The sequence below is a fragment of the Pieris napi genome, chromosome 19, assembly GCF_905475465.1.
Source record: "Pieris napi chromosome 19, ilPieNapi1.2, whole genome shotgun sequence".
NCBI classification, from domain to species: Eukaryota; Metazoa; Arthropoda; class Insecta; order Lepidoptera; family Pieridae; genus Pieris; species Pieris napi.
In genome coordinates this window covers 6,804,327-6,828,959 of record NC_062252.1, presented here as the reverse complement: position 1 = coordinate 6,828,959, position 24,633 = coordinate 6,804,327, and the positions used below count along the sequence as shown (strand labels likewise).

Sequence of the window (24,633 nt, the reverse complement as noted above, 5' to 3'; positions counted from 1 at the left end):
TTATTTGTATCGAAGAGTTTATATTGTATTGTATTTTTAATTAGAGTCAACCATTAAAGTTAGAGCGAAGAATCAATACATATTTATTGTTTTTAATTAAAATATCACATACTAATAAAATCAAATCCACGATTTGTTTATAGTCCGCTCTTAAACCTGCTTTCACTGTCAAATTGTGAACATTGTCTCCAGTTCATCTTATGTTGCGTAGATAATTATTGTTAAATAATAATCATAGTGCACGTAAATTTCCATTAAAAGGAGGAATATGGAAGTCGGCGTCTTTTATTCTTAACAGGCAGGCATAAGCAGACTCATGTGTTAATATGTTTAATCAGAAATAAAATAGAACAAGACCCTGTATTTGGTTAAGCGTGCAGTTCTGAACCTATGGATTTTTTAATTTTAAGTGCAACTAACATTTGCTGAAGGAATTTGGTGAAGGAAACCGGCAAATCTTAGACACGACAATGGACAACGTGGCAGACAGAAGACTGAGAAAAGTATATATATAACGACTTTGTAACTAAATCGCTTATTAATTGAATATATATTATAAATACACCATGTTTCTTCACTTATCGTATCCAATTGTAACTCCTTATTACTTTTACTTAGCCAATCTCATCGAAAGTGCATTGCAAAGTATGGTAAAAAGATAGTCATCTAAAACAGGAGAAATTTAAAAATTTTAAAAATTAAATATGAAACTTAATTTTAATGGTTATTCCCTGTGCAATGTCTTTTAATATATCTTTATATATATAATTCTTCTGTGAGTGTGTATGTCACTGAACTTCTCTCAAACGACTGGACCGATTTTGATGAAATTTTTTGTGTGTGTTCAAGCGGATCTAGGAATGGTTTAGATTCACAAATCAGCCCGGCAGGTGGCGCTGCAGTCGGTACTTTCATACTTTAATATCCTAATAGCTTGAAATATCATGCAGGACGTCTGTGGGGTCCACTAGTTTTCTATAAATTGAACGACAATTTTACTATGTATCATAGTTTACTATATATACTTCTTGAATAACTGTGTCTATTGATGAAGATCACATTTAAATTTGTTGCGTGTATGCTATAGGTATGATTATTTTATCTTAATTGCATACAGTTGAAGGTGAATTGATAATAATTACGGATCTATATAATTTTAATATTACTTATAAAAAGTAAAATTTTTTACAAACAATAAATGTTATTCATTTATCTGAGTGTAGTAGCGGCAAGTGCAACAACCACTAATTTTTTAAATATATTAAAACGATAGACCCAAATCATATATACATTGATTGGGACCTACCTTGTTTCTCTCATACCGAAATGGTTTAACGTAAACAAAATCACATGTAGGTATGTTGTATGAAACTCAATATAATTTAAAAAAAAATGGTAAATATTAGCTTTAATATTCAAATTTTTGCATATGACACATAGACACATAAAACTAATAATAAAATAATATACATATAATAATTTAAAAAATCTTTATTGTTATTCATCTCACTATACAATTAGTTTTCCATTGACAGGTAAGTTATAGATCGATTTTTCCGAGATTGATATTTGATATAAATGATATATGTTCAACACCATAATTAACTTTACCCTTTACAAATAATAATATTGTAAACATTGCACTATACAAACCGTTTTAAATTAGGGCTATAATAAAATCAATTAGCAAATCTTATCATTAAATTTAAATACACAACATGTATCTAAATAAGATAAATAATTTACATAATAAAATAAAACCAATGGAGATATTTTGTACATTAACTTTTTATAAACTTAAATAACATATTGCAGTTAGGGTCACCAAATAACTATAAACATATTAAAATGTATAATAAATAGAACTACCTAATAACATATAAATATATTGTTTGGTTCTTCGCATAATATATATACATACTTACATATTAACGCTACCGCCACTAGATTAAGTTCGTCTAAACTTTGAGAATTGGTTAATTGGTTATGTTAGTTTAAGTGTTTTATTTTAACATATGTCGCAAAAAAAATTGGTAGTTTGGGGACACTTAAAATCCGACAATCTGTATCTGCGGTTGCGTTAAGAAGTATGTATTAAGTACTTACTTAAAATATAATTCCATTTCAACAGTAATTTTCTATGTCTTATGTTAAAGAAAAATCCAAATGGTTTTAGTACAAAAAACAAACTAATTATTTTAACTTTTATTCGATGTAGGATATACTACACAAAGTAAGCAATAATAAGGTAACATTTACCACATATTACAAAAAGTACAAACATCAAAAAAGTAATTTCATTTAATTTCAATTTCAAAGTTTAAATATATAAAAATGAGATTACATTTTTATTCATAGTTAGAAGCCCGGGTAGCTTATTAACAAAATATGTTATATATCATAAATAGAACGTTTGAGTTTTATTCTTCGTCTTGGTATCTAGGTGTTGCAAATTTTTATCCCACTTTTTAACATTAGACAACAAATAATTTCAAATTGCCCTGGCAACCCTAACAGCGGCCAGCACCGCGACTTTAGATAACCGCTCCATTTCCTCTATTCTATTCCACTCTGGACTTATATTTTACGTCTGGTAAATTTAAGCCACACACAAAGAGAAATACGTGAAACTGTACTGAATTTTGGTACGTTTAGTAAGCTCGGGCTGACGCAATCTTACATTAGAATAGTTTAAATCATTTGAGCACTGGGCCGTGATTTTCGGGTAATGATAAAATTACTCAAACACAGCATGATGTACTTAGTACACAAACAATGGAACATTTAAGTGCCTTATAATCTACATATTGCAATAAACGATCATAGTTTTAAATACGTTTTATTTATTGTGTATTAGAAAATATTATGATTAATAGCAATATATATAAACATACACCTTAAAATCGTAGAATTCATATCTTTGTAGAGAATCAACCTTGATATGTTCCGAGGTAAGCGTTGCAATTTGGGCAGTAGTGATCGGCGTTTTGGCAAGAATTCATACAGTAAGGGACGCAAATACAGGGCCAGCATCTGGAATATACAGAAAGGAAGTTTATTATTTGTAAAAGATACTAGATGTTCCCTGCCACGCTTCGCTGTGACACATTGTGATTGAATGGTTGAGAAATGAGAAAGATAACATAAAAAAAAACATTTCATATAAGTTTAATCAACAAACAATCCTTGATGCGGATTATATATCATTCTAAAATTTCAGCTCGATCAGAGTAGATAGAACTTTTTGAGTTTTTGAAGCGTACACAAACGATCAACATTTTTATATATATAGATAGGCAACAAAACTACGGGACAGACGTACGAGCTGATTGACACCCATTTTGTTAATAGATGCGTTGCCTACTTTTGATGAATATGCTCTCTTTTAAATATTTGGAGATCGTAACTTCTTTGAAAGACGTTCAAATTCCACAGCTCCCTAGTCATTTTCAAAATCAGGGGCTCACGTGTGTGAGCCCCATCTTTTTGATCTAAGACTATCTTACAATAGTATTTGATGTCGGCATCGTTGCCTTCATTCATTTAAATGCTCCTTATGTATAACTTAATTCCATGATTTCAAATGTCAAGGTGGGTTAATGCATCAGTCAGAATAAAAAAATAAACACAGGTACGTGATGATGTTGTGGATATTGGAATAATTTAGAAGTCATTGGCTTAGATTCGAAGGAAACAGGTTTTAATTACGTAAATGTACATATGTACTATGTTTGTAGGTATAGCCTAATTATATTGCAAATACCCTTATCATGAATATAAAGTCCTAAATAGTCAAGATTTGTGTATCAGATCTTTAAGTGTTCGTATTGTGTGTTTGTGAAACATATTGCTTTTATATGGTATCATATAAATGAATATGTTATATTATTATGTATTTATCGAATATATGGAACATAGAATAATCCGTCAACTAGATTTTTCTGTTTTCGACCGTAAATGTAGGTTATTGTATAATATTAAGCAATTTATTTCAATAAATAAATATTAAACTGAATGGGACAATCACTCTTATTAATGAGCCAAAACATTTTGTATTTATGCCTAGACCTCAACTTTGGGCATAAGCTTTCCGTACTACTTACCTAAAATATAAATTTACTTGGATCAAACAACCTCCGTGATATGTTCAAACGGTTACGAAGAAAATCCATTAATATGAATAACATAAACTTGAAAACAAACAATTTTGTGATGAAAATCAAATTAAATAGGATCATATAAGTCAAGTAAGCAAGTACACTTATGAACGGCAACAAGAAATGTGTTAAATTGATTCTTAATTTACATTTACTACCAGTTCGCAAGTGAAGCGTGTAGAGCGGGCAAGAAGAATTATTGAATAAGTTAAAAAAGTAATTAAATAAAATCAGTGGCGCTACAACTTCTTTAGGTCTTGGTCTCAGATGTCAAAATCTGTTTCATGATAAATTTTAAATCTATTAGGCAAGTAGGTGATCAGCCTCTAGTGCCTGACACACGCCGTCGACATTTTGGGTCTAAGACATGTTGGTTTCCTCACGATGTTTTCCTTCACCGTTCGAGCAAATGTTAAATGCGCACATAGAAAGAAACTCCATTGGTGCACAGCCGGGGATCGAACCTATGACCTCATGGATCAGAGTCGCACGCTAAATCCACTAGGCCAACACTGCCCAAAAACTAATGAAACCCTTATAAAAATTCAATATAATACGACGAACGATATGGGTTGGTCAATTTCGTCAAATCACACTGGATACAAATCACTTACAAGAATATAAAGAGAAAGCACGCCATAAGATGTGTCTTAGTAGTTGCCTTCCGGTCTATTCTAGTGACGATTGTGGCCCGACATGACGGACAAACTATCCTGCTAGGCTCAGGTCCAACTGCTACAATTCCGCTCATTGTATCTGAAAACAAAAATTCTATATGAAATCATCAGCATAAATGTAACACTGTAGAAGATCCTCGACCAGTCGAACTGGCCGGCCTGAAGGCTCCAATGGTTGTGATCGATATGTTGTATATGTACTCAGCGGTATGACGTCATCAAACTGTCATAAAAACAATTAACCATACAGAAATACGCATTCTTATTAGTACGGTTGCGATTTTATACTTTTACTCTTAAAATACTTCGAAACCTTGTATATTGTCTCTTCTTCGGTTGTTTTGAAAGTAGGAAGGTAAAAATGTGCAAAGTTGATTTGTAGGTAGGCTTGTTGCTAGGCCATTTGAGAAATTCATTAAAATGGTAAATATATTGCTTTCTCCGTTAAGTACTGGTTCAAAGTTCGTTGCCCTACACAATGTTGTCACATGATGGCCGTCGATATTTTATTATTGGTCTGTTTTATGAACTAGTATTACTCAGCACTTCCGGTCATTAATAATTGCAACAGAAATACATTACACAGTTAATAAATAATAATAATTGTAAAGATCGTGTATTTACCGACTATACTTCTTTCGAATATCATAACATCAATAAGTAAATCAAAATTATTTTGTTACTATCAGAATAGCTTGGTAAAATATTATTAAAAAAAATAGTTTTTTTTAAATCTTATATATATATAAAAAGAAAATGGTGTTCGTTTGAGGCTCTTTCACGCTTAAACCACTGATCGTATCGACATGAAACTACCACCATTCGATGCGAATTTTTTCCTAGATGGTAATTCCAACGTTCCTTCATTTATTTCTGTTTTACTTTTATGAAAATTTATCCATACGGACTTCACCGCGGAAACATTCGGGGAGGCTTCCTAGAACCTCTAAACGTCAACATCTGTTAAAAACTCGATTTTCGAAATATTTCAATTTTCTTAGCGGGAAGTTAAAAAGAAGAATAATAAAAATATGAAAAAAAATAAAATAATGAAACATAAAATTAATTTTAATTCGTCCAGCAAAGCGGGCGCGAAACGGCTAGTATTATATATAAAAACGAGGGGCAAACGAGCTTGCGGGTCGTCCAAAAAGGGCAGTGATCGCAGCCCATAGACACCCATTTTTAGTGGGTGCGTTGCCGGCCTTTGAGGGAGGAGTTAATGTGTTTTTTGACCATTTGGAGGTCGTATCACTGAGGGAAGACCCCCACCGGGAGTCGATTCCACAATTCACTAGTTCGCAAAAGAAAATGCCTTGTGAAACGGACTGCGGAAGACCTCCAACCATCAAGATGATGTTGGTGAAATTTAGAGCTCGTTCGGCTTGTACGGTGTTGAAAAGAGGCAGGAGGGATCAACCCAAACAATTCTTCAGAACACCGTAGTATACTTTATAGTTCGTATAGTTAAAGAAATTCTTAGTTATATAATTGGATTTAACCTCTACATAAACTACTACTACTAGTAAAAACGTACACAAAAAATTAACACATGAAACCTAAATTAAACATATTTAGGTTGTTATGTTTAACGTAAATTTTTTGACAAGTTTATTTAGAACGAATTTTAATTTATAGATGATATAATATATTCAACGTAACATAAGACGTATCAATTGCCGTATTTATACTTGGCCTACATGAATGTTCTCTCACTAATCTTAGGCCAAGAACACGTTTATTCAATGCGATAAACTCGGTGATTCAAGACAATTAAACACTTTAGATTAGAAGTCAAAGAAGGCCTTGTATATAATAAAATTAATAAGTTTCCACCATATTATGTTAATATTATAAAACACTGTATTCCAAAATGTATCCTGAACTACCACCGCTTATGCGCTGTCAAATATGTCAAACTTAACAATGAAATATATTTTGACAGGTCTTGCGACTAGATTTAAGTTGAAGCGACATTCTAGATTCCGTATTCTAGTAGGCCCGTGCCTAAGAATGAATATTATTTTACTAATAACAGGCCTTTATCTGTGTTATTGGATGGTCTGTAACCAGCATTTATACATTTAATTATCTATAGACTGGCGCGCAATTTGAAATTCGAACTTTTGGCAGTTTTTGGCGCCACACAAAAACTGATGTTTTTCGTACATTTAAGTCGTATTTGGAAATACTGCTGCGCCAAATTAAAGACAAGTCTAATACTACTTGCATAAACAAGGCCCATTATTGTTTAATCGTTTTAAATCTGGATTTTTTTAGTTGATGAACGAGCGTCGCCGTTGGCCGGCCACCATTCTCGACGACGAATTGAAGGCGATAGTGGAAGCAGATCCAACTTAACCTACCGATGAGCTTGCTGTTAGAAGTTAGTGTCAAAACAATATTATGACATTTGCGTCAAATCTGAATGATACAAAGGCCAGATAAGTGCGTGCCACACGAACTACGCGACGAACAGCGACTAACGCCTTGAAACATGCATAGCACTACTTTTAAACGGTATAGAAACGAGGGAATTCTAAATCTTTGTCTAAATCGTTATCTGCGATAAAAAGTTTATGATTCCTTTAAACAATGTTTTAAACTTTTTGGGAGAGTAGGTACTTTTTAGCTGAAATAAAAAAAAACAATATTTTCATTGAAATCTCTGATTTCATAGGTAAAAACCATATTATTACATAAAATTGGTTTGCATAAGAATTTTGTTAATATATTTACGCTAACTATAACTCTTCTATATGCTAGATTTAGGTGTATGTAAACGTTAAAGTTTGCTTATAGTTAGTTCGAAGTTTGTAGTATTTTTTAATATTGTGTTCTTCTGTTGATAGCACTACAAAGGCCTGTTTTTAACCGACATTTTTTTTAGAAAACATTCAATTATAATCAAGGTTTGTTCGATTGTTCGTGCGCATCGGAACAAAAGTTGTTTACAATTTGTTATGACGTAATAACAAAAATTTGGCATGAATTCTCTTCCGTCTACAGACTTCTCAGTACAATTTTTCTAGATTGTAATAATGGATTAATTATTAATTGTTCTTTGTTTTTGTTTATATTAAAATTGTAACATGTTTTCTAGATTATCAAATTAACATATGTCATATATCGATTTGATCCATAAAATTGTACTAGGCAGTTAGAATTTGAAGTCATATAATTAAATATGACTTGAAAAAAAAAATTCTAATTGCACCGTTTTCATTATAGTACTGACTTGTCTCTTTCCATCACAGTGTAAACACAATTTGATAGAAAGAGAGATAGGAGTTTTTTAGTTTAAAAAGTGCAATTAAGCAGATACGCATCTATCCCATACCTATATCTCATAGCCCAACAACACTGGAATATCGTATAACATTGCATTTACCTCATAGTCAAACATCTTAACTACTAGAGTCTAGACCAAGAAAGCAGGTATACATATATAATACCGGCTTGAGTGATATTATTTTAATTTTATTAGCAAGGGTTCATCCACCCGTATTAATTGATTAATTAACTTCAATTAACAGTATAAGGTTATCAACTTTGTTATATTCGACTTATTAATAGGAATCGAACATGTACTTGAAATAATACTTGACACGGATAAAATTGTGACAATATAAGCTTATTCAAGACTAATAATAAATTAAATTATTAAAGACTGATTATTAAAAGAAGCAATTATTTTTAATTCGAAGCAAGGGTTCATGCACCCGTATTAATTGATTATCTTCAATTAATTAAACAGTATAAGGTTATCAACTTTATTACAATTCGACTTATTAATAGGAATCGTACACGTACTTGAAATAACACTTGATATGGATAAAATTGTGTCTATATAAGCTTATTCAAGACTAATAAAAAATTTAATTATTCAAGACTGATTATTAAAAGAAGCAATTATTTTTAATTCGAAGCAAGGGTTCATGCACCCGTATTAATTGATTATCTTCAATTAATTAAACAGTATAAGGTTATCAACTTTATTACAATTCGACTTATTAATAGGAATCGTACACGTACTTGAAATAACACTTGACACGGATAAAATTATGACTATATAAGCTTATATAAGACTAATAATAAAATTAAAGCCGAGAGTTCAAGGTGCAAAACCCACTTCATTATAAAGACTGATTATTGAAAGAAGCAATTCTTCATAATGTAATGTATTATAACATGTAACAAACATAAAAACTTAGATTTCGTTGCATTAGATTCCTCTTTTTATTAATCTACCTACACAGTACAATACTGTAGTGTATAAAATATAATAGTATAGTATCACCAATTATAAATATTATAAATCTGAAACACGTACCATGCGCACTATTCTCCTAATGTGATGAAACAATTTTATAACTTTCACCTTACAAGTACACACCTCACACCAAAACCTCCGTTCACAATATGGCCGTTGCTATTAGTGACACAATTTTACAATTTACATTATTCAAATGCTGTTATTACTTTTTCTAACAACACATTAAATATTATTCATAACATACCTGATTTAAATATTGGTACGACTTTACACTACGAATGGTAACAAGTGACTAACTTTAAAAATTATAATTAACTCTCTGATTGGTTGCCGTGTCTTGTCGACTATGAGTCATTATTTACTAGCTGCCTTCGTGTTTTAGTAGCACAAGTATGTTGCTTTCCATGTGTATTTTACCTAAGATAATTTAATATTATAGCATTTTTTTATTTAAATAAAATAATCTTAAATCATTAAAAATTAGATTTGACATTATCTTTTATCCATTTTTGGTACTTAAATATTTAATTTTTTTTATTTGATCTTATCAAAATAAAGTAATAATAATATTGTGCAGTATTAGAGCAGTAGATTGTTTTAATGTGAGACTTCTGAGTCATGAATAATGAATTACTATAGATGGGAAACACTTAATTACAAGGTCAAACACAAATTTAGCCACGTTGTTTCTTCTTTTCGTTGTTTCTTGGTGTAAATACTTGACTTTGACTTTATAGATAAACTTGTAGGATTTCACAGTGTTAGTTAGTTTGTTACTTTGATCCCCGGCTGTACACCAATGGACTTTGTATCTATGTAAGCATTTACGCTAGTACGGTGACGGAAAAGATCGTGACAAAACTGGCATGCCTTAGATCCAAAAAGTCGACGGCATGTGTGAGGCACAGAAGGCTGATCTTTTAGAAAAAACGAAAAGCGAGTGTTAAATTCTCACTTCGAAAGATAAATCCATTATTGCACAGCCGTGATTCGGACGCATGACCTCAGGGTTGAGAAACGCACGTTCCAGCCACTAAGCCAAACCTACTCTTCCTGTCTGTCTTTATTTATATACAATACAAAACTAATATTTTTATGGCCATTAAAAAAAGAAGAAAAACCTTCTCTAAACGGCTCCATTTCTCTTCACTTTGACCACCGACTTTTCTAGGCTCAAACACCATGCAAGAGGACGACCAGTGGCGTAACAATAGGGTTGCACGGTTGGCAAAATGCCACGGGCCCCCGACCCAAGAGGGCCCCTGCCCAAGAGATACTATGTTCTAAGGATGAATGTGGAGTCTCCAATACGCATTGGGCTAGCGTGGGGACTACATACCATTCCCTCTCGTCTAAGAGAGGAGTCCTATGGCCATTAGTGGGACATATACAACGTGTAATTGAGTACGCTGAAAATCTCGAAGTTTATTAAAATTAAACTGACTACAACGTGACGATTTTTACTGATAGGGCCCCATCAAATGAATTTTCCACGGGCCCCAGATGGTATAGTTACGCCACTGAGGACGACCTTCCTCCCTTCCCCCTAGAGGGCCTTTTCTCCTTGTTACCAATCGTTATTAATCATATTGTACATAAAATTCAATGTTTAATATCTATAGAAAGGCACAGCCTAGATTATAATTTATTGAGCAGTCCACTTCTAATCATAGAACTAAATTAATTTGAAAGCCTCGAAAGTTTCATTTGTGCATTCCAATGTATTTAGGTATATAAATTACATATACCGATAATATCATATACCGTATAATAGGGGCAAACAAAATAGTTTTATCTGCATAAATAAAATCATACTAATTTATACTTACTGGATAAAATAATTCTTAAAGGTTATTAGGTAAAATTCAATAGTTTCAAATCAATTTCATACTTAAAGCGAAATTAACTTCAAGCGATTGTTGCATGCATTCTGCATACTAGATTTAGTATGCAGAATTTAATGTAAAGAACGCTATTATTGTAATGCTTGTATGATTTTATCGTTTATTCAACCACGAAGCCTAAAACGCTAGTTCTATACATGAACTTACTAGTAAATTAAACAAAATGATTCATTTGAAACAAAACATATTAGAAATCTTACCTCTATTTTTAACAGATGTAACGAAATATTAGCGCAACAAACACTAAAAATACGTCTTATTCTCTCCGAGAAGCGCTAGGCGACTATTTTTATTATTAAACTCTGGCTTTAAAATATCCTAAGAAACAAGTAAATAGTGACGGCACTCGCTATTAAAAGATTATAGATAACATTCACAGAATAACAGATACGTAACACTTAACGATAAATACGAATTATACATTCACTATGTATGTAAAAATGTGTTTTTGTTGTTCAACGATTTTCATCTCTCTAAAGCAATGTCAAAGTTAGTTTGAGTTATTTATATACAATAATGGACATTAAAAACAACACAATGGACGGAACCATCCGGGAAAAGAAGAGTGAGCAGGCCAAAAAGAAGATGATGAAGGATGATAGAAATAGGAGGAAAAGAGTGGCAAAGATAGAGACATCTTTGAACTCCTTATCGGGTTCATATCGACAGGCGACTAACATTTAGCTATAAGTAAATACTAACAAGATTTGAAATAGAAATAGATATGGAAATTAAAAAGGCTCTATTATCTAATATATAAAATTCTCGTGTCGCGGTGTTTGTAGTTAAACTCCTCCGAAACGGCTTGACCGAAATTTTCCTCACCTCACCTCATGAAATTTTGTGTGCATATTGGGTATGTCTGAGAATCGGACAACATCTATTTTTCATCCCCCTCAATGTTAAGGTAGTCCAGTCCACCCCTAAATTATATTTTTTTTAATTTTCAGATAATTTATTTTAATTTTTATGAACCAGCATTAAAAAATACAAACAACCCCTAATTTTCACCCCTCTACGATCAACCCGTATTTTTTTATTATAAATGATATACATGGCAAAAGGACGTTTGCCGGATCAGCTAGTTATTATATACAATCGCATATGATTCAGACTCGAGATTTAGCTTGACGTTGACGTACGGAAGCCATAGTTACCTTCAAGCATTGTTTCTGAACACCACTGTGAGAGCAATCAGAGACTTACCGATAAGTCTGACGTCGCAAATATTATATTGGATGTTGACATACGTGAGCCATAGTTCGCGTGAAGTCCGTTACTGAATCTCTTCTTGAGTTCTGCCTTGCCATTCTGTAACTCACTTCTTGAACTCACACAGCTGTTATCATGCGGCGGTCGCGCTCAAATCAGTCGTAAAGCAGTCATTTTACGATTTGGCATTCTGATAAACAATAAACGAAAAGTGAGTTACAGAATCGCACGACTGCCTATTAAAACATCTTCGGCTACGAACAACCATGAATCTCAGTCAGATTTTCCGACCACGTTTTCAATAAAATCAATGGTATATTAATGAATATTTAAAATAAAACTTCCATAACGTATTTTAAGGTAAATTTATTACTTACGTAACTCAATTTAGATAAATCGCTAAATGTGTTAATCGTGTACATTAAAGACAATGTGATATAACAATTTGGTAATTAACTTTTGTACGAATTGTTTAAATTTATGAAAAAAAGTTAGCTTTATTTTAAATCATAATATTAATAAAAAAATATGTCATAAGTGTATTGGACTTCTATGACATTTTCTCACCATAAAGTATATGAAAAAAACATAAATATATTTTTTTACTAATCACTTCACATAATTCATGTGCTCGATCCAAGGTAGGCGTTACATTGTGGGCAGTAATGAAATGACTTTTTGAGACTATCCACACAGTATGGTATACAAACACAGCACCAACATCTGAAAATAATGTATAAAATTATATAGTATTTATAATACAAATTATAGGATAAGAAAGCAAAGTGCATTTCCATTTCAGACTTTGATGCAAAGCAATATTAAAAAATTTATTATTAAGGATGAAAATAGGCTCCATACTGGGAAATATATAAAAAATTAAATATATATAAATAATGTGTAGTTACTGTTCAGTGAGATATGTTGTTTGGAATAAAATAAATAATAATTATTATGTTTGGCAATCTCTTTCGGCAAACTAAGTAAAACCGTGGAAAACTAAAATAAAAAAAATATAAAAACAATAATAATTCATTAATTTTTATATTTAATAAAAATAAATACATTAGGTATAGTTTACTGGAAAACAATTACAGTCTAAATACGAAAGGACTATTAGAATTATTACGCCTTACAAAAAAGTAATGCAATGTGTCGAAACTTTTCAATTTCCTAAAAAATAAAAGTAAAGTACTTCAAGTCATCTGTCTCTCTTTATCACAGCGTAAACACAATTGAAAGAAAGGGACGAAAAGTACTTAAGTTAAAAGCAATAAGACTGATTTAGTTATTTGAATAAGTGGATCACCTATAGTATGTAAATAATTCTTACTTACCCAAAAAGACACAGAATTCCTGCAAACAAATGAGTCCTGAGAGTTGTTTCTTTTTTCACAGCAGTGACAACTTGCTTATTACACACAGTACAAAAGCATGACGTTGGATTTGGTCCCAAATTGTTGATCATCACAATGGTTGGTGATGTTGTGATAACAGTGGTTTGCACTGGTGGACCTACTATTAGGTGTTCTGTGTATGGTGGAGGATTGCCGTAAGGAGGTTGTTGGGGTTGAAACCCTGAATCTCCTGGGTACGGTGGACTCGCTGGATATCTTGTATCCGTCATTTCAAACTGGAATTTTAGAGAATTTTAATTAATAAGCGTTATAAAGCGTTAAGTATGTGTGTTGTAACATTGCGTGATAGGATAAGTAATTGTTACATACGTGAGAAGTGTGGGATCAGATTGGGTAGGCCTTGTCGTACATACCTGGAGCAAATCCAGGAGGTACCAGAAAAGGAACAAGTTAAGTACCCTACGAGCAGTGGCGTAACTACGGCATATGAGGCCCGTGAAAAATTCTTCGGATGGGGCCCTATCAGTAAAATCGTCACGTTGTGCTCAGTTTTATTTTAATAAATTTTCACGATTTTCAGAGTACTCAATTACACGTCCTACTAATGGCCATAGGACTCTCTTAGACGAGAGGTAATGGTCTATAGTCTACACGCTAGCCCAATGCGTATTGGAGACTTCACATGAATCCATAGAACATAATATCTCTTGGGCAGGGGCCCTCTTGCATATGCATGAGCATGCATATGCGTGAATGTCATGAAAGTGGATAAAGCGAGAGAGGTATGTCAGGGTCGTAGCAAATGGAGATCCGTGGTCTCTGCCTACCTCTTCGGGAAAAGGCGTAATATTATATTTTCATTGATAATAAATTCGGCTCTCAGGCTAGCAATTTACAAAACTCAGTAATATCTTTCAGATGCCTTGTCTATGGGAACGTTTAAAGTGTATAGAATACATCTTACTCTAATTCACACACATAATCAATAGCTTACCTTATTCTGTTTATCCATAGCTGGTGAATGTTCAGTATCGACTGAATTTTTCTCTCTATACCATGTTTTTATCTGCGATAAGAGTTATTTTGTTGCTTATCATTACCGAGAATGATAGCACCTTAATAAAAAATCGACGTAATCATCCTAAATTTATAAATATGTGATCACTTTTATGTTTTCAAAATAATTTATTTATAGGTAACACAACAAATTAGTCATTGTGAACAAACAATTATCCATTAAAACCTGTCAGCCGGGTGCACTTTTCTAAACAAAGGCAATGTTCTAATTTTTCGAAACACCCCGTGCCGCGGATAATCATCTAAAGCTGGTAGTCCTGCGCCTGTTCTTGAGATAGTCCGATCATTTTGGACATTCATCCCACAATAGTAAGAAATTATTTATTCACAAAAAGACATTCAGTATCCGTACTAAGCTAATGTGGAAAAAAAGGGTGCGTGTACTTATGTTCGCGCGTAAGAAGTTATACTTCTTTGGCATTATTAAAAATAGTTTTTGTTTGCATGCAAATAATTAATTACCATTAAATAATCAAAGACTGGAAAAGGAGTCATTATAGTCAATAAAGTTCAGTTTACATTTGAAAAATTAAATAAATAAATATTTATTATTATTCTCTTACGTTAAGTGTAACATAAATTCTATTATTATTCGAATGTTGTTTTTAAATTATGTCCAATGCTGTAGCATCTTCCGTGGGCAACTTCATTCTGTTAATTTTGTGTCACGGTGCGCGCGCATCGTAAAATTTCACTCTCATCAATTTTTCATAACGCGCCTAAAGAAGTATAACTTCAAAAATTTTTACATATTAAAATATACACAATTCGCTACTCTCTGCGAACATACAAAGATGTCGATATTGTCGGAGACAGCATTCAGTAAGCGGAACTTCTTTGTCAACGGGGATCTGTGCAACATTTGGTTTTGGCCCTTATTGCAAACAACCTTGACCTTGGTACAAACCGAATTGTTGGAGAGCACTTGGGCTGCTCTCCACTCCCTGCTAGACTTGAAGTAGATAGTAGGCCAACTGTAAGTCCTGACTTGTTTTTAATTTATTGTACGCAACTATCCCTAAGACAAATAATGTTGGGTACTTAGATAAAGAAAACCTTTAAACTTCTGTATGCGTTACAATATAAGGCAGTATACTTGTACAAGCTTGAGATGGCCTGTTAGTAAACGTTGCCCTTCGAAGCATAAATCCCATCATGTATGCTTTCATGCTTATTTTCACTATCTGATCCCGAAAACTCAAATGGGTATCTACTCATACTCCGTAGGTCTCTTATTGACATCTCTTGTTTGAGTATCAGCCCTGACTTGAGTTATGCTGATGAAGTAATTTCGAATAGAGATAGATTCTAATATGTTTTCGTAATTGGGCGGTTTCAATAGAGACTGCCCTGGAAGAGAAACTGAATAGGGCAAATTTAGAGTGTGTAAAACAAACTACCCTCTCCTGAAAATATCGAGCTCACATTCATGCCGATACTAGGAAACTAATACCTTACAATATAATCCTTAGCTAGGTAGGCTGTCAAGAGTGCGGATTTCGATTTTATGGTTGATATATTGTTTTGTGTTGGTGAGGTATCTTCCACACGTTACACACGCTCAGACAGGTATTGAAATTAGCGTATGTGTGACAGCAGGAAACTTTGAGATAGAATAGCATTTATATTTATGAATAATATAATTAATAATGAAATAAAATTATTAAAATTAATAATGAAACATAAATAAAGAAATACAGGTATTACAAATAATTTTAATGTTGAATAATTTACACTGGAGCTTTGATTGTTCGCGAAGAAAATTATAGTACAATTAATTAATGCTACTTTATAAATTTTAACAATATACATTATCCAAATAAATATACCTTATCTTATAGATACACTTAGTTATTAGTCTGATAAGTAATATAACGAAATTACACTATTATTAAACTTCACAAATTAACAATAATATACTTAATATTTGCTAAAAACGCAGTTTTGTTTCATCCACACTATAAATTGATCTATGGATATCTCGTGTAACGATCGAATTTTGAAAAATATACTTTGCATTATACGGAAATTTCTAGATTCCTTAGCATTTTTTTCGAACTAACAACATAATTTAATTTGAACCTTTTCTCTATTTATTTTCTTTATAGTAGTAAATTATAAATAATAATAATTAGTAGTTTAATAACTGACAAAAATTAAGCACTCAATATGCCAATTAGCCCGCCAGTAGGTTTCGTCACTTCAATACGTTCTGTGGTTTCTTAAGAGTGTCTGAGTCACATTACTTTGAAATACTTCAATACAAGTATTCTATAACATGTTATGGAACGTAGAGCGAGGTGTTTCGGGTTTGTCTTTGATTTCCATTATGTTTATACTCCATTGTATGAGCCAATATATGCGTTGCAGTTAGAGCAGTAGTGATCAGCGTTGTTGCATGTGTCTACGCAGTAAGGTAGACAGGAACACGGCCAGCAACTGGAATTAAAACGTCAATATTAAACGTGAACTTTAATACGCAACGAGGCATACAGCGCACCAACCCAGGTCCCAGAATTGTGTTGCTGGGACTTGAATTGGCTTAGTGTCATCAGGAACCTATCCACCATCTTAGTTGCCATGTGAATTTGAGCAGTGTAACATTTCTTAATTCTTCTTGAGTGCAACAGCTATTATGTATTTTTTAAAAGTTATACTTCTTTAGGCGCGTTATGAAAATTGATGAGAGTGAAATTTTACGATGCGAGCGCACCGTTTTTTTTTTTTTTTTTTTTTTTTTTTTTTTTACTTGGGGAAATGCATTGCGCATACCCCACCGCGGTGCGACTGCTTAGTGCGGGAGGGTTATGTGGGACTCGCGAATGTGCATACCCACTAAAACCCCAAGGCGCCACCAACAATCGCCTTAGGAGGGATGCGGTAACAGCAGAGCCTTATCCGCTTCCCGACATGCGATGCGGCGGTTGTGTCCACCTCTCCCCGCCCATTGTTGATTTGTGAAGATACTTGACACAGCAAGTATCCTTCACAGATCGGGCCATACGCTTTTAGGAATAGCTAGGGGAGATCGGGTCCAGTGCTTGCAGGGATGGATCACCATCCCTTCTTTTGAACGCATGGACCCCTGCTTCCCCGCTTGGGCACTCTTTAGGTGGCGAGGATTTGACGGGCCTGCGGTTTCTTTCGCCGCCGCGGACGGGTTCCGGGACAAAGCTCCCTGGTTCTTCCCGCTTCTTCTTTGACTTTCATGACCGACTCGCAGAAATTGTAGAAGATTTTCCACGAGCCGTCATTTCCTGCGCTCAATATGGCTTTCACTACGTTTGGCAGAATTGCGTCCTCGCCCTGGAGGGCATCTAACAAAGGTCTCCTTTCCGCTTCCCATGCTGGGCAGTCCCTAAGTGTATGCAGGGCGTCGTCCCGGCTGTCTCCGACACAGTGGTGACAGGTTGGTGACTCCTCACACCCTACTACTTTGTGCAGATAGCTACCAAAACATCCGTGTCCGGACAGCATCTGCACAAGTCGATAGCTGAGGTGACCCCAGCGCCTCTTTACCCAAAGTTGAAGCAAAGGTCTGAGGGCTTCGGTAGTATATTTACCGGCACTCGCATCCGCCAGCTCTCTTTCCCACTCTACTAACAATTCCTGGTCTTCTAAGGCTCGCCACGCGTTTAATTGTTCCAGTGTGGGGTTATCCCCTTTTTCCCGAGCTTCGGCCCTCCTCCAATATACTTCGCTAAAAGCAGCCGCATCGAGATGCCATGGCGCGGTACCGGCTATAACACACACTGCGTCATAAGACACAGTGCGGTACGCCCTCGCAACCCTGGCAGCGACCACTCGCTGCGACTGCCTGAGTATTGTGCGATTGTACCCGGTCAGTTTGTCGGCCCATATGGGACACCCGTACAGTGCTTTTGCCCGGATCGCATTTGCGTATAAGAGGCGACAGCCCCCACTCGGCCCGCCGAGGTTTGGCATTATGCGCGAGAGCATGTTTGCGGTGGCGGTGAGCTTAGGGGCAAGTGCCACGAAGTGTGGTCTGAAAGTCCACCGTGGGTCAAGAATCAGCCCAAGGTATTTGAGCGTAGTACCGACCCGGATAGCTACTCCGCCGACGATGATGTCTACGTCTTGAGGTGGAGCTTTTCTGTGGCCGTAGAAGCATATAGCTTCTGATTTCTGAAGGGCGACAACAAGGCCGAGCTTCTTGATTTCAGAAACCACCCGAGCTACTCCAGCTGTCGCTCGGAGGCGTGCTTCCTTAAAATCTTCTCCAATAGCGACCACGAGGGTGTCGTCTGCATAGCATATAGTTGACACTCCAGGGACTAGTTTCGCTCGCAGCACCCTGTCGTAACCTATGTTCCAAAGAAGGGGGCCAAGAACCGAGCCTTGTGGGACGCCGCACTTGATGAGGTGACTCCCTATGCCATTTTGTTTCGGGAAGATAACACGGCGGCCGTTGAGGTACGATGCTACACATTTTCTTATATAGGCCGGTAAGCCGTGGTGGCGAAGGCCGTCCGCGATACAGTCCCATGGCAAGGAATTGAAAGCGTTCGCGATGTCTAACGATACCGCGAAAACCACTCTGCCCCGTGACACCTGCTCCTCGCAGACACTTCGCAGGCGCGCAATTGCGTCGATCGTTGACCTATGTTTCCGGAAGCCAAATTGAGCCTCATGTATGTTTGGTCCTATAGTTTCCAAATGATTGTAAATCCGACCGGCAATAATACGCTCGAAGAGCTTGCCGGCTTCATCTAGGAGAACTATAGGTCGATACGCTGATGGTGACTCTGTAGGTTTTCCACCTTTTTTTAGAAGAACTAGCAACCCAGTCTTCCATGTCGACGGAAAGAGGCCATTTCTAAGACATTTCGTGAGTAGGCCTCGAAAGCGCATGTCAAGACCAGCGTCGAGGGCCAGAGCTAACACTCGTCCGTGCATGCCATCGGGACCAGGTGCAGTTTTTTTAGTGGTCATGCGTGTTATTGCTGTCTTCAGCTCCGAAGGAGATACTTCAGACACTGTGACACTGTGTTCCGTGGTCGTCTCATGTGGGGAGCTCAGGGCGTCGCGTTCAGGAAAAAGTTCCGCAACCACTGTGCTGAGCAGTTCCGGCTCCATGTTTTTCGTGAGTGGCGGGGCCCACGAGCGCAGCTTGTTTGTGACAATCTGATACGGGCGTCCCCAGGGATCCCGCTCCAGGGTGTCAAGCAGTTCTTGCCATGCTTTCTTTTTTGCTTCGGCGATACCTATTCGCAGCGCCAGTTTTGCATCTCGGTATACGCTATATGCTTGTTTTTCCTCTTCTATGCGAATTGGTCGCCTTCTGCGAGTCCTGGTGTAGCCTCGACGAGCTGCTACACAAGCAATCCGCAACTGGGCGAGTTCTGCCGACCACCAGAATACACTGGTCCGGTGAGCTCCAGGGCGTCTTCTTTACCGTGACACAAAATTATCAGCATGAAGTTGCCCGACGAACGTAACGAATTCTTTTTAGACCAGCCGGGCGCCGAGCGCGCGCGAGCGAGATGGGAATAAGACAATCTACAAGTAAAAAGAAATAGAATATACGTTAAGTTAGCGGCTATGCCAAGAATTTTGGTTGACCATAATGACCTTTGTAGTACCTTTTAAACAAATAAAGGAGTTTTAATTATTTTTTCAAAGGAATTTAGCAATGCTTTTTCACACAGACCTATTGTTACTTAGTTAACACGTTCACTGCGCCATCATTTTTAAAGAACTTTCAGCTGGTGCGTTGGAGACCTAAAAGATCTCGTAACAAGCCTATCCTCTGGTGCGTTTGAGACCTAATCAGTCTCCTAAAAATACACTTTTGAAAATAATTTATATCTTCCAAAAAAACAATGACATATATTTTGAATTTTTTGTGGGTGAAAGATAGCTAATTGCTTTATATTTTGCTAGGTTCGCACGCAGTTACGACATTTGAATAAACTACAAATACCAAAAAAAAATTAGATATCGATTGTATCTCGTACCGCACCCGAAGATAGTTCAATATGTGTAGTAAGTAGTGATGGGAATAAAATAATATCTCAGTTATCGATTCTAAAAGTTTTATTAATTATGCAAAGTGTTTTTCATTAAAACATGGTAAGCACATTGATTGCTTGCACATTACGCGCAAATGGTAACAATTCGTTTAGTTTTTTTAGAAGCGTCAGTGCTGTTTAACTGCGTGTGCTCCAACGAAAAAGGTTTATCGTTAAATATTTCATAATCAGAATCACTGTCATTATTAGTCAATGGGGGGCAAATTTGAACATTTTCCAAAACAAATATTTTACTGGACGATGCAGCAGTATATCATCTTTTAAAACTCTTCTGCATAAACATTTCTTAACCTTATCCTATCCTGATCAATCGTGACTTGTATAAATCTTATGTTTCCTTTTTCATCACTATTTGCTGTCCATGTATTTGTAAGATTAGCTTTTAAGTTTTTAGTCTGTTGTTAATATTTTTGAAGTTATACTTCTTTAGGCGCGTTATGAAAATTTGATGAGAGTGAAATTTTACGATGCGCGCGCACCTATGACACAAAATTCGGAGTGTGATTATAGCGTGCGCAATCTACAAAAGAAATAGAATATAAGCTAACTTCACGCATATTCTATTTCTTAGCTTAGCAGCTTAACAAGAATTTTGAATGACCATGACAATTGACATCTGACATTGACATTTACCTTTTAACCCTAGAAAGATAACGTTATTTTTTTGTACTGAAAAGATAAACATGCGCCTGAGAGGCGCACTATTTTAATAGCAGTTTTTTTTAATGAATGTCAATTATTTTTATTTCATTCACTACTGTAAATTGTTTAATTATAAATAGGTAAATAAAATACATAAGTATTATCATAAATTTTTATTCAAAATATGAAAATTTGTAGGTATTTATAAACCCTTAACAAAAATTAGAAGTCTTCTGTACTTAGGTAGAAATTTTTAAAAATAGGTAATTTTTATAGTGTTTTTTCTTATTAATTTATTAATTATTATATAATCAGTCTCAATTTTAAAAAAATACTGGAAAAATCAACGGCTAAAGACAATTGTTGCAACCATCTTTTTTATGTTCTCCGCACACTGTCTTTTTACATATTGTGCAACTCATCTTGGACATTCTCTTCTTTTTTTTGTATATAAGCTACAGTACCGTCAAATTTTAGCTGGAGGTTTCTCATCAGCTTCTTCAGACATCTCTCGGTTAGTTTGTGGGAGGATATTCTCAATACTTTCTCTTGCATAATCTCGTCAGTTGTAAATATCTCAAAGCATGTAAGTGGTTCAATAATATTTCGAGACATGCGACTAGGCCCTCTATTGCAATGAACTATATTGATCGCAGACGTTCTTCTGTTATTTTGTCCTTTAGCAGTAGCCCAAACATGCCTATTCTTGCCCCTGATCACATCATTAGGCGGCGTTGGACATGTCCAGTATTTTCAGTGACATTATGTGATGAAGGATCATTCGAATGTTCATAAATCATAGCTTCATCTACGTACTCATCATCAGTATCACTTTGCACTTTGTCTTCACTTACATGGTCCTCGATCTCACTGTCACTGCCAACATCTGCGCCTTCATCTTCTTCATTCAATAAAGAAACAATTTCTCTTTCATCCAACACTCTTCTGCTCGCCATGATGCTAAAACGCTCCTAAAAACAATTAATTACAATAAGTATTCACCAATAAAAAAAACCTACCTTTAAACTTACCGTACATTGGTAAAAAATTACAAAAACAAAATCACTATGAAAGTGGCGAAAGTTACACAAAAGATAAACATGCGCCTCCCGAGCGCAACGCATCGCTCTAACAGCAAAACTGTGGTACTTACCGAACAGAAGCAGTAGTCTCTCGGAAGTGATGACCAAGGACTGAATTGGCCCGGAAACACAAACTTGTATGCGCGTCGGGAACAAAATGGCAGCGAAATATATATTTCGCGGGCGCCTCTGAGGCGCACGTTATCTTTCTAGGGTTAAACAAATATAGGAGTTTGAATTATTGTTTAAAATAAAAGATTATCTATGTATCTAGTTATTTTCATTATACAAGTGCGAATTTTATATGTGCGTCTGAATTATAATCAGAAGTGATTTAAATTTAATATCTAAATCAAAACTAATTAATATGATAAAATATTTGTGAAAAAACTGTGCTAACCTTCCTGAGTGCTTCAATACAATTGAGGTTAACTATCCGTAGGTATTATCGAGTATTATTGTTGATTAAAACTGAAACATGAACCATTATTCATTGCTTATGTTTATTGCGTTTGTTACAGCAACGTTTTAGAAATATTCTATATATCAATAATTGAGAACAAAGATTTAAGCACGAATACTAATAAGGAGAAAATGAAGGCTTGGAGCGATATAACAGAGAAGTAAACATTTTAATAAGTACCTGCATCTCAAAAAAATGACCACATTATTTAATCAAAACATGTAATTTTTCAGATTTAATCTAGCAAATATAAGGACAAGAGACAAAAAACAATTGATGAATCAGTGGAAGTGCACTAAATTGAATACAAAAAAAGAGTTGTCATCTTATCGCCGTGAAACATCTAAAACTGGAGGTGGAACAAAGCCACCATCACCTTCTCGAGACACAATGGATATGGCAGAGATGATACCGCAACGGTTTGAAGTAGATTTCAATGAATTTGATTGTGATGGTGTCGAGGTAGGAATGTTAATTATAAATATGATGTATGGTGATGTTCAAGGTTCAACCTTTCAAGCATAGGCATATGCTCACAACAGTACTTTATTCCCCTACAGGTAGTTAGAGATATTGTAATACCTCAAAACATCCATGTTGCACTTGTAGTACCGAAACTCTGTCCAGCCAGAAGTGAGCCCATTCCCACTTATAATGGACAGTGGGTATAATACACCTTAATACCTGAGTGCGAACCACTCACCATGATACTTAAATTAATAGATGTTATTTATATATTTCAGGATATTACAAATAAAATCATTTTGGAAACAATTGATATCCCAAAAGCTAACAATGACAAGGTAATAAATCAGTTTTGACATAACTTGAATACTAAAAAAGCCAAACAAAGGTGTGCACAACAGTGACAACATAACTTAACAATTTCATTATTTTGTAGGATTAAAGAAAGGTTAAAGAAAATCATGTCGAACTGAACAACAAGAATCCCCAAACAACTCCAAAGAAACCTACAAGGAAGACACCGGTATTATATTTAAATTATCTCTATCTCTAAATAGAATAAAAGAAAGTTGCTATCCAGGTCTGTAGCATGTGCTACAAATTATATTATTAACACATTTATATAATTATATTAATATAAATGTGTTAAAAAATTTATAATATGAATTATAAAAAAATTTAAGTTTTGCATGGACAGAGCTTAAATTAATATTCTCTTATTTGTTGCAGAAAGCAAGTAGTAGTTTTAGTTTTGGAGAAGCCTCGTAGATGCACAACCAAGTAATGATTAATTTAAAATTACAAACCAAAATTCTGATGAAGACAGTCACTTAAAAATAAATAGTATAATGAAATAAAAATGTTTTAAAGATAAATAGTGTTTTATTTGTTTAATGTAAGAGAATAATAATAAATATTTATTTAATTAATTTTTCAAATGTAAACTGAACTTTATTGACTTTAATGACTCCTTTTCCAGTCTTTGATTATTTAATTGTAATTAATTATTTGCATGCAATCAAAAACTATTTTTAATAATGCCAAAGAAGTATAACTTCTTACGCGCGTACATAAGTACACGCACCCTTTTTTTTTTTTTTTGTATTACTTTAGATTAAGGTACTATGTATATATATATTTTTTTTAATATAACATTTGTTTCTGCACTTCTCGCACGTATCATGTTTCTTTTTTTAGTTTTTTCTTTAACTAGGGTTGCCTGGAAGAGATCGCTTATTAGCGATAAGGCCGCCCGTTGCATCCCTTA

General features: G+C 34.8%; 2 protein-coding genes and 1 long non-coding RNA gene across 3 annotated transcripts; all 3 read right to left on the bottom strand.

Moving 5' to 3' along the window:
- Nucleotides 1-1,476: 1,476 nt before the first annotated feature.
- Nucleotides 1,477-9,480, bottom strand: LOC125059239 (lipopolysaccharide-induced tumor necrosis factor-alpha factor homolog). The gene is made up of 3 exons (XM_047663566.1): nt 9,355-9,480; nt 4,772-4,913; nt 1,477-3,033 (listed from the first exon to the last, which is right to left on the bottom strand). Exons 2-3 carry the CDS (start codon nt 4,906-4,908, stop codon nt 2,931-2,933), a joined length of 240 nt encoding a protein of 79 aa, XP_047519522.1. The 5' UTR covers nt 4,909-4,913; nt 9,355-9,480; the 3' UTR covers nt 1,477-2,930.
- Nucleotides 9,481-12,577: 3,097 nt separating this feature from the next.
- Nucleotides 12,578-14,660, bottom strand: LOC125059238 (lipopolysaccharide-induced tumor necrosis factor-alpha factor homolog). Its single transcript, XM_047663564.1, has 3 exons — nt 14,579-14,660; nt 13,564-13,859; nt 12,578-12,949 (listed from the first exon to the last, which is right to left on the bottom strand). Exons 1-3 carry the CDS (start codon nt 14,594-14,596, stop codon nt 12,850-12,852), a joined length of 414 nt encoding a protein of 137 aa, XP_047519520.1. The 5' UTR covers nt 14,597-14,660; the 3' UTR covers nt 12,578-12,849.
- A 6,854-nt stretch (nt 14,661-21,514) lies between these two features.
- Nucleotides 21,515-22,655, bottom strand: LOC125059335. Its single transcript, XR_007118643.1, has 2 exons — nt 22,510-22,655; nt 21,515-22,327 (listed from the first exon to the last, which is right to left on the bottom strand). It is a non-coding gene; the product is annotated as an uncharacterized LOC125059335 (long non-coding RNA).
- Nucleotides 22,656-24,633: the final 1,978 nt, after the last annotated feature.

Coding starts and splice junctions, on each gene's coding strand:
- LOC125059239 (XM_047663566.1), bottom strand. CDS start 4,908: ATGAGCGGAATTGTAGCAGTTGGACCTGAGCCTAGCAGGATAGTTTGT. Junction 3,034..4,771: donor TGCTTTCTCTTTATATTCTT/GTAAGTGATTTG, acceptor TGTATATTCCAG/ATGCTGGCCCTGTATTTGCG.
- LOC125059238 (XM_047663564.1), bottom strand. Junction 12,950..13,563: donor GGAATTCTGTGTCTTTTTGG/GTAAGTAAGAAT, acceptor CATTATTTTCAG/ATGTTGGTGCTGTGTTTGTA.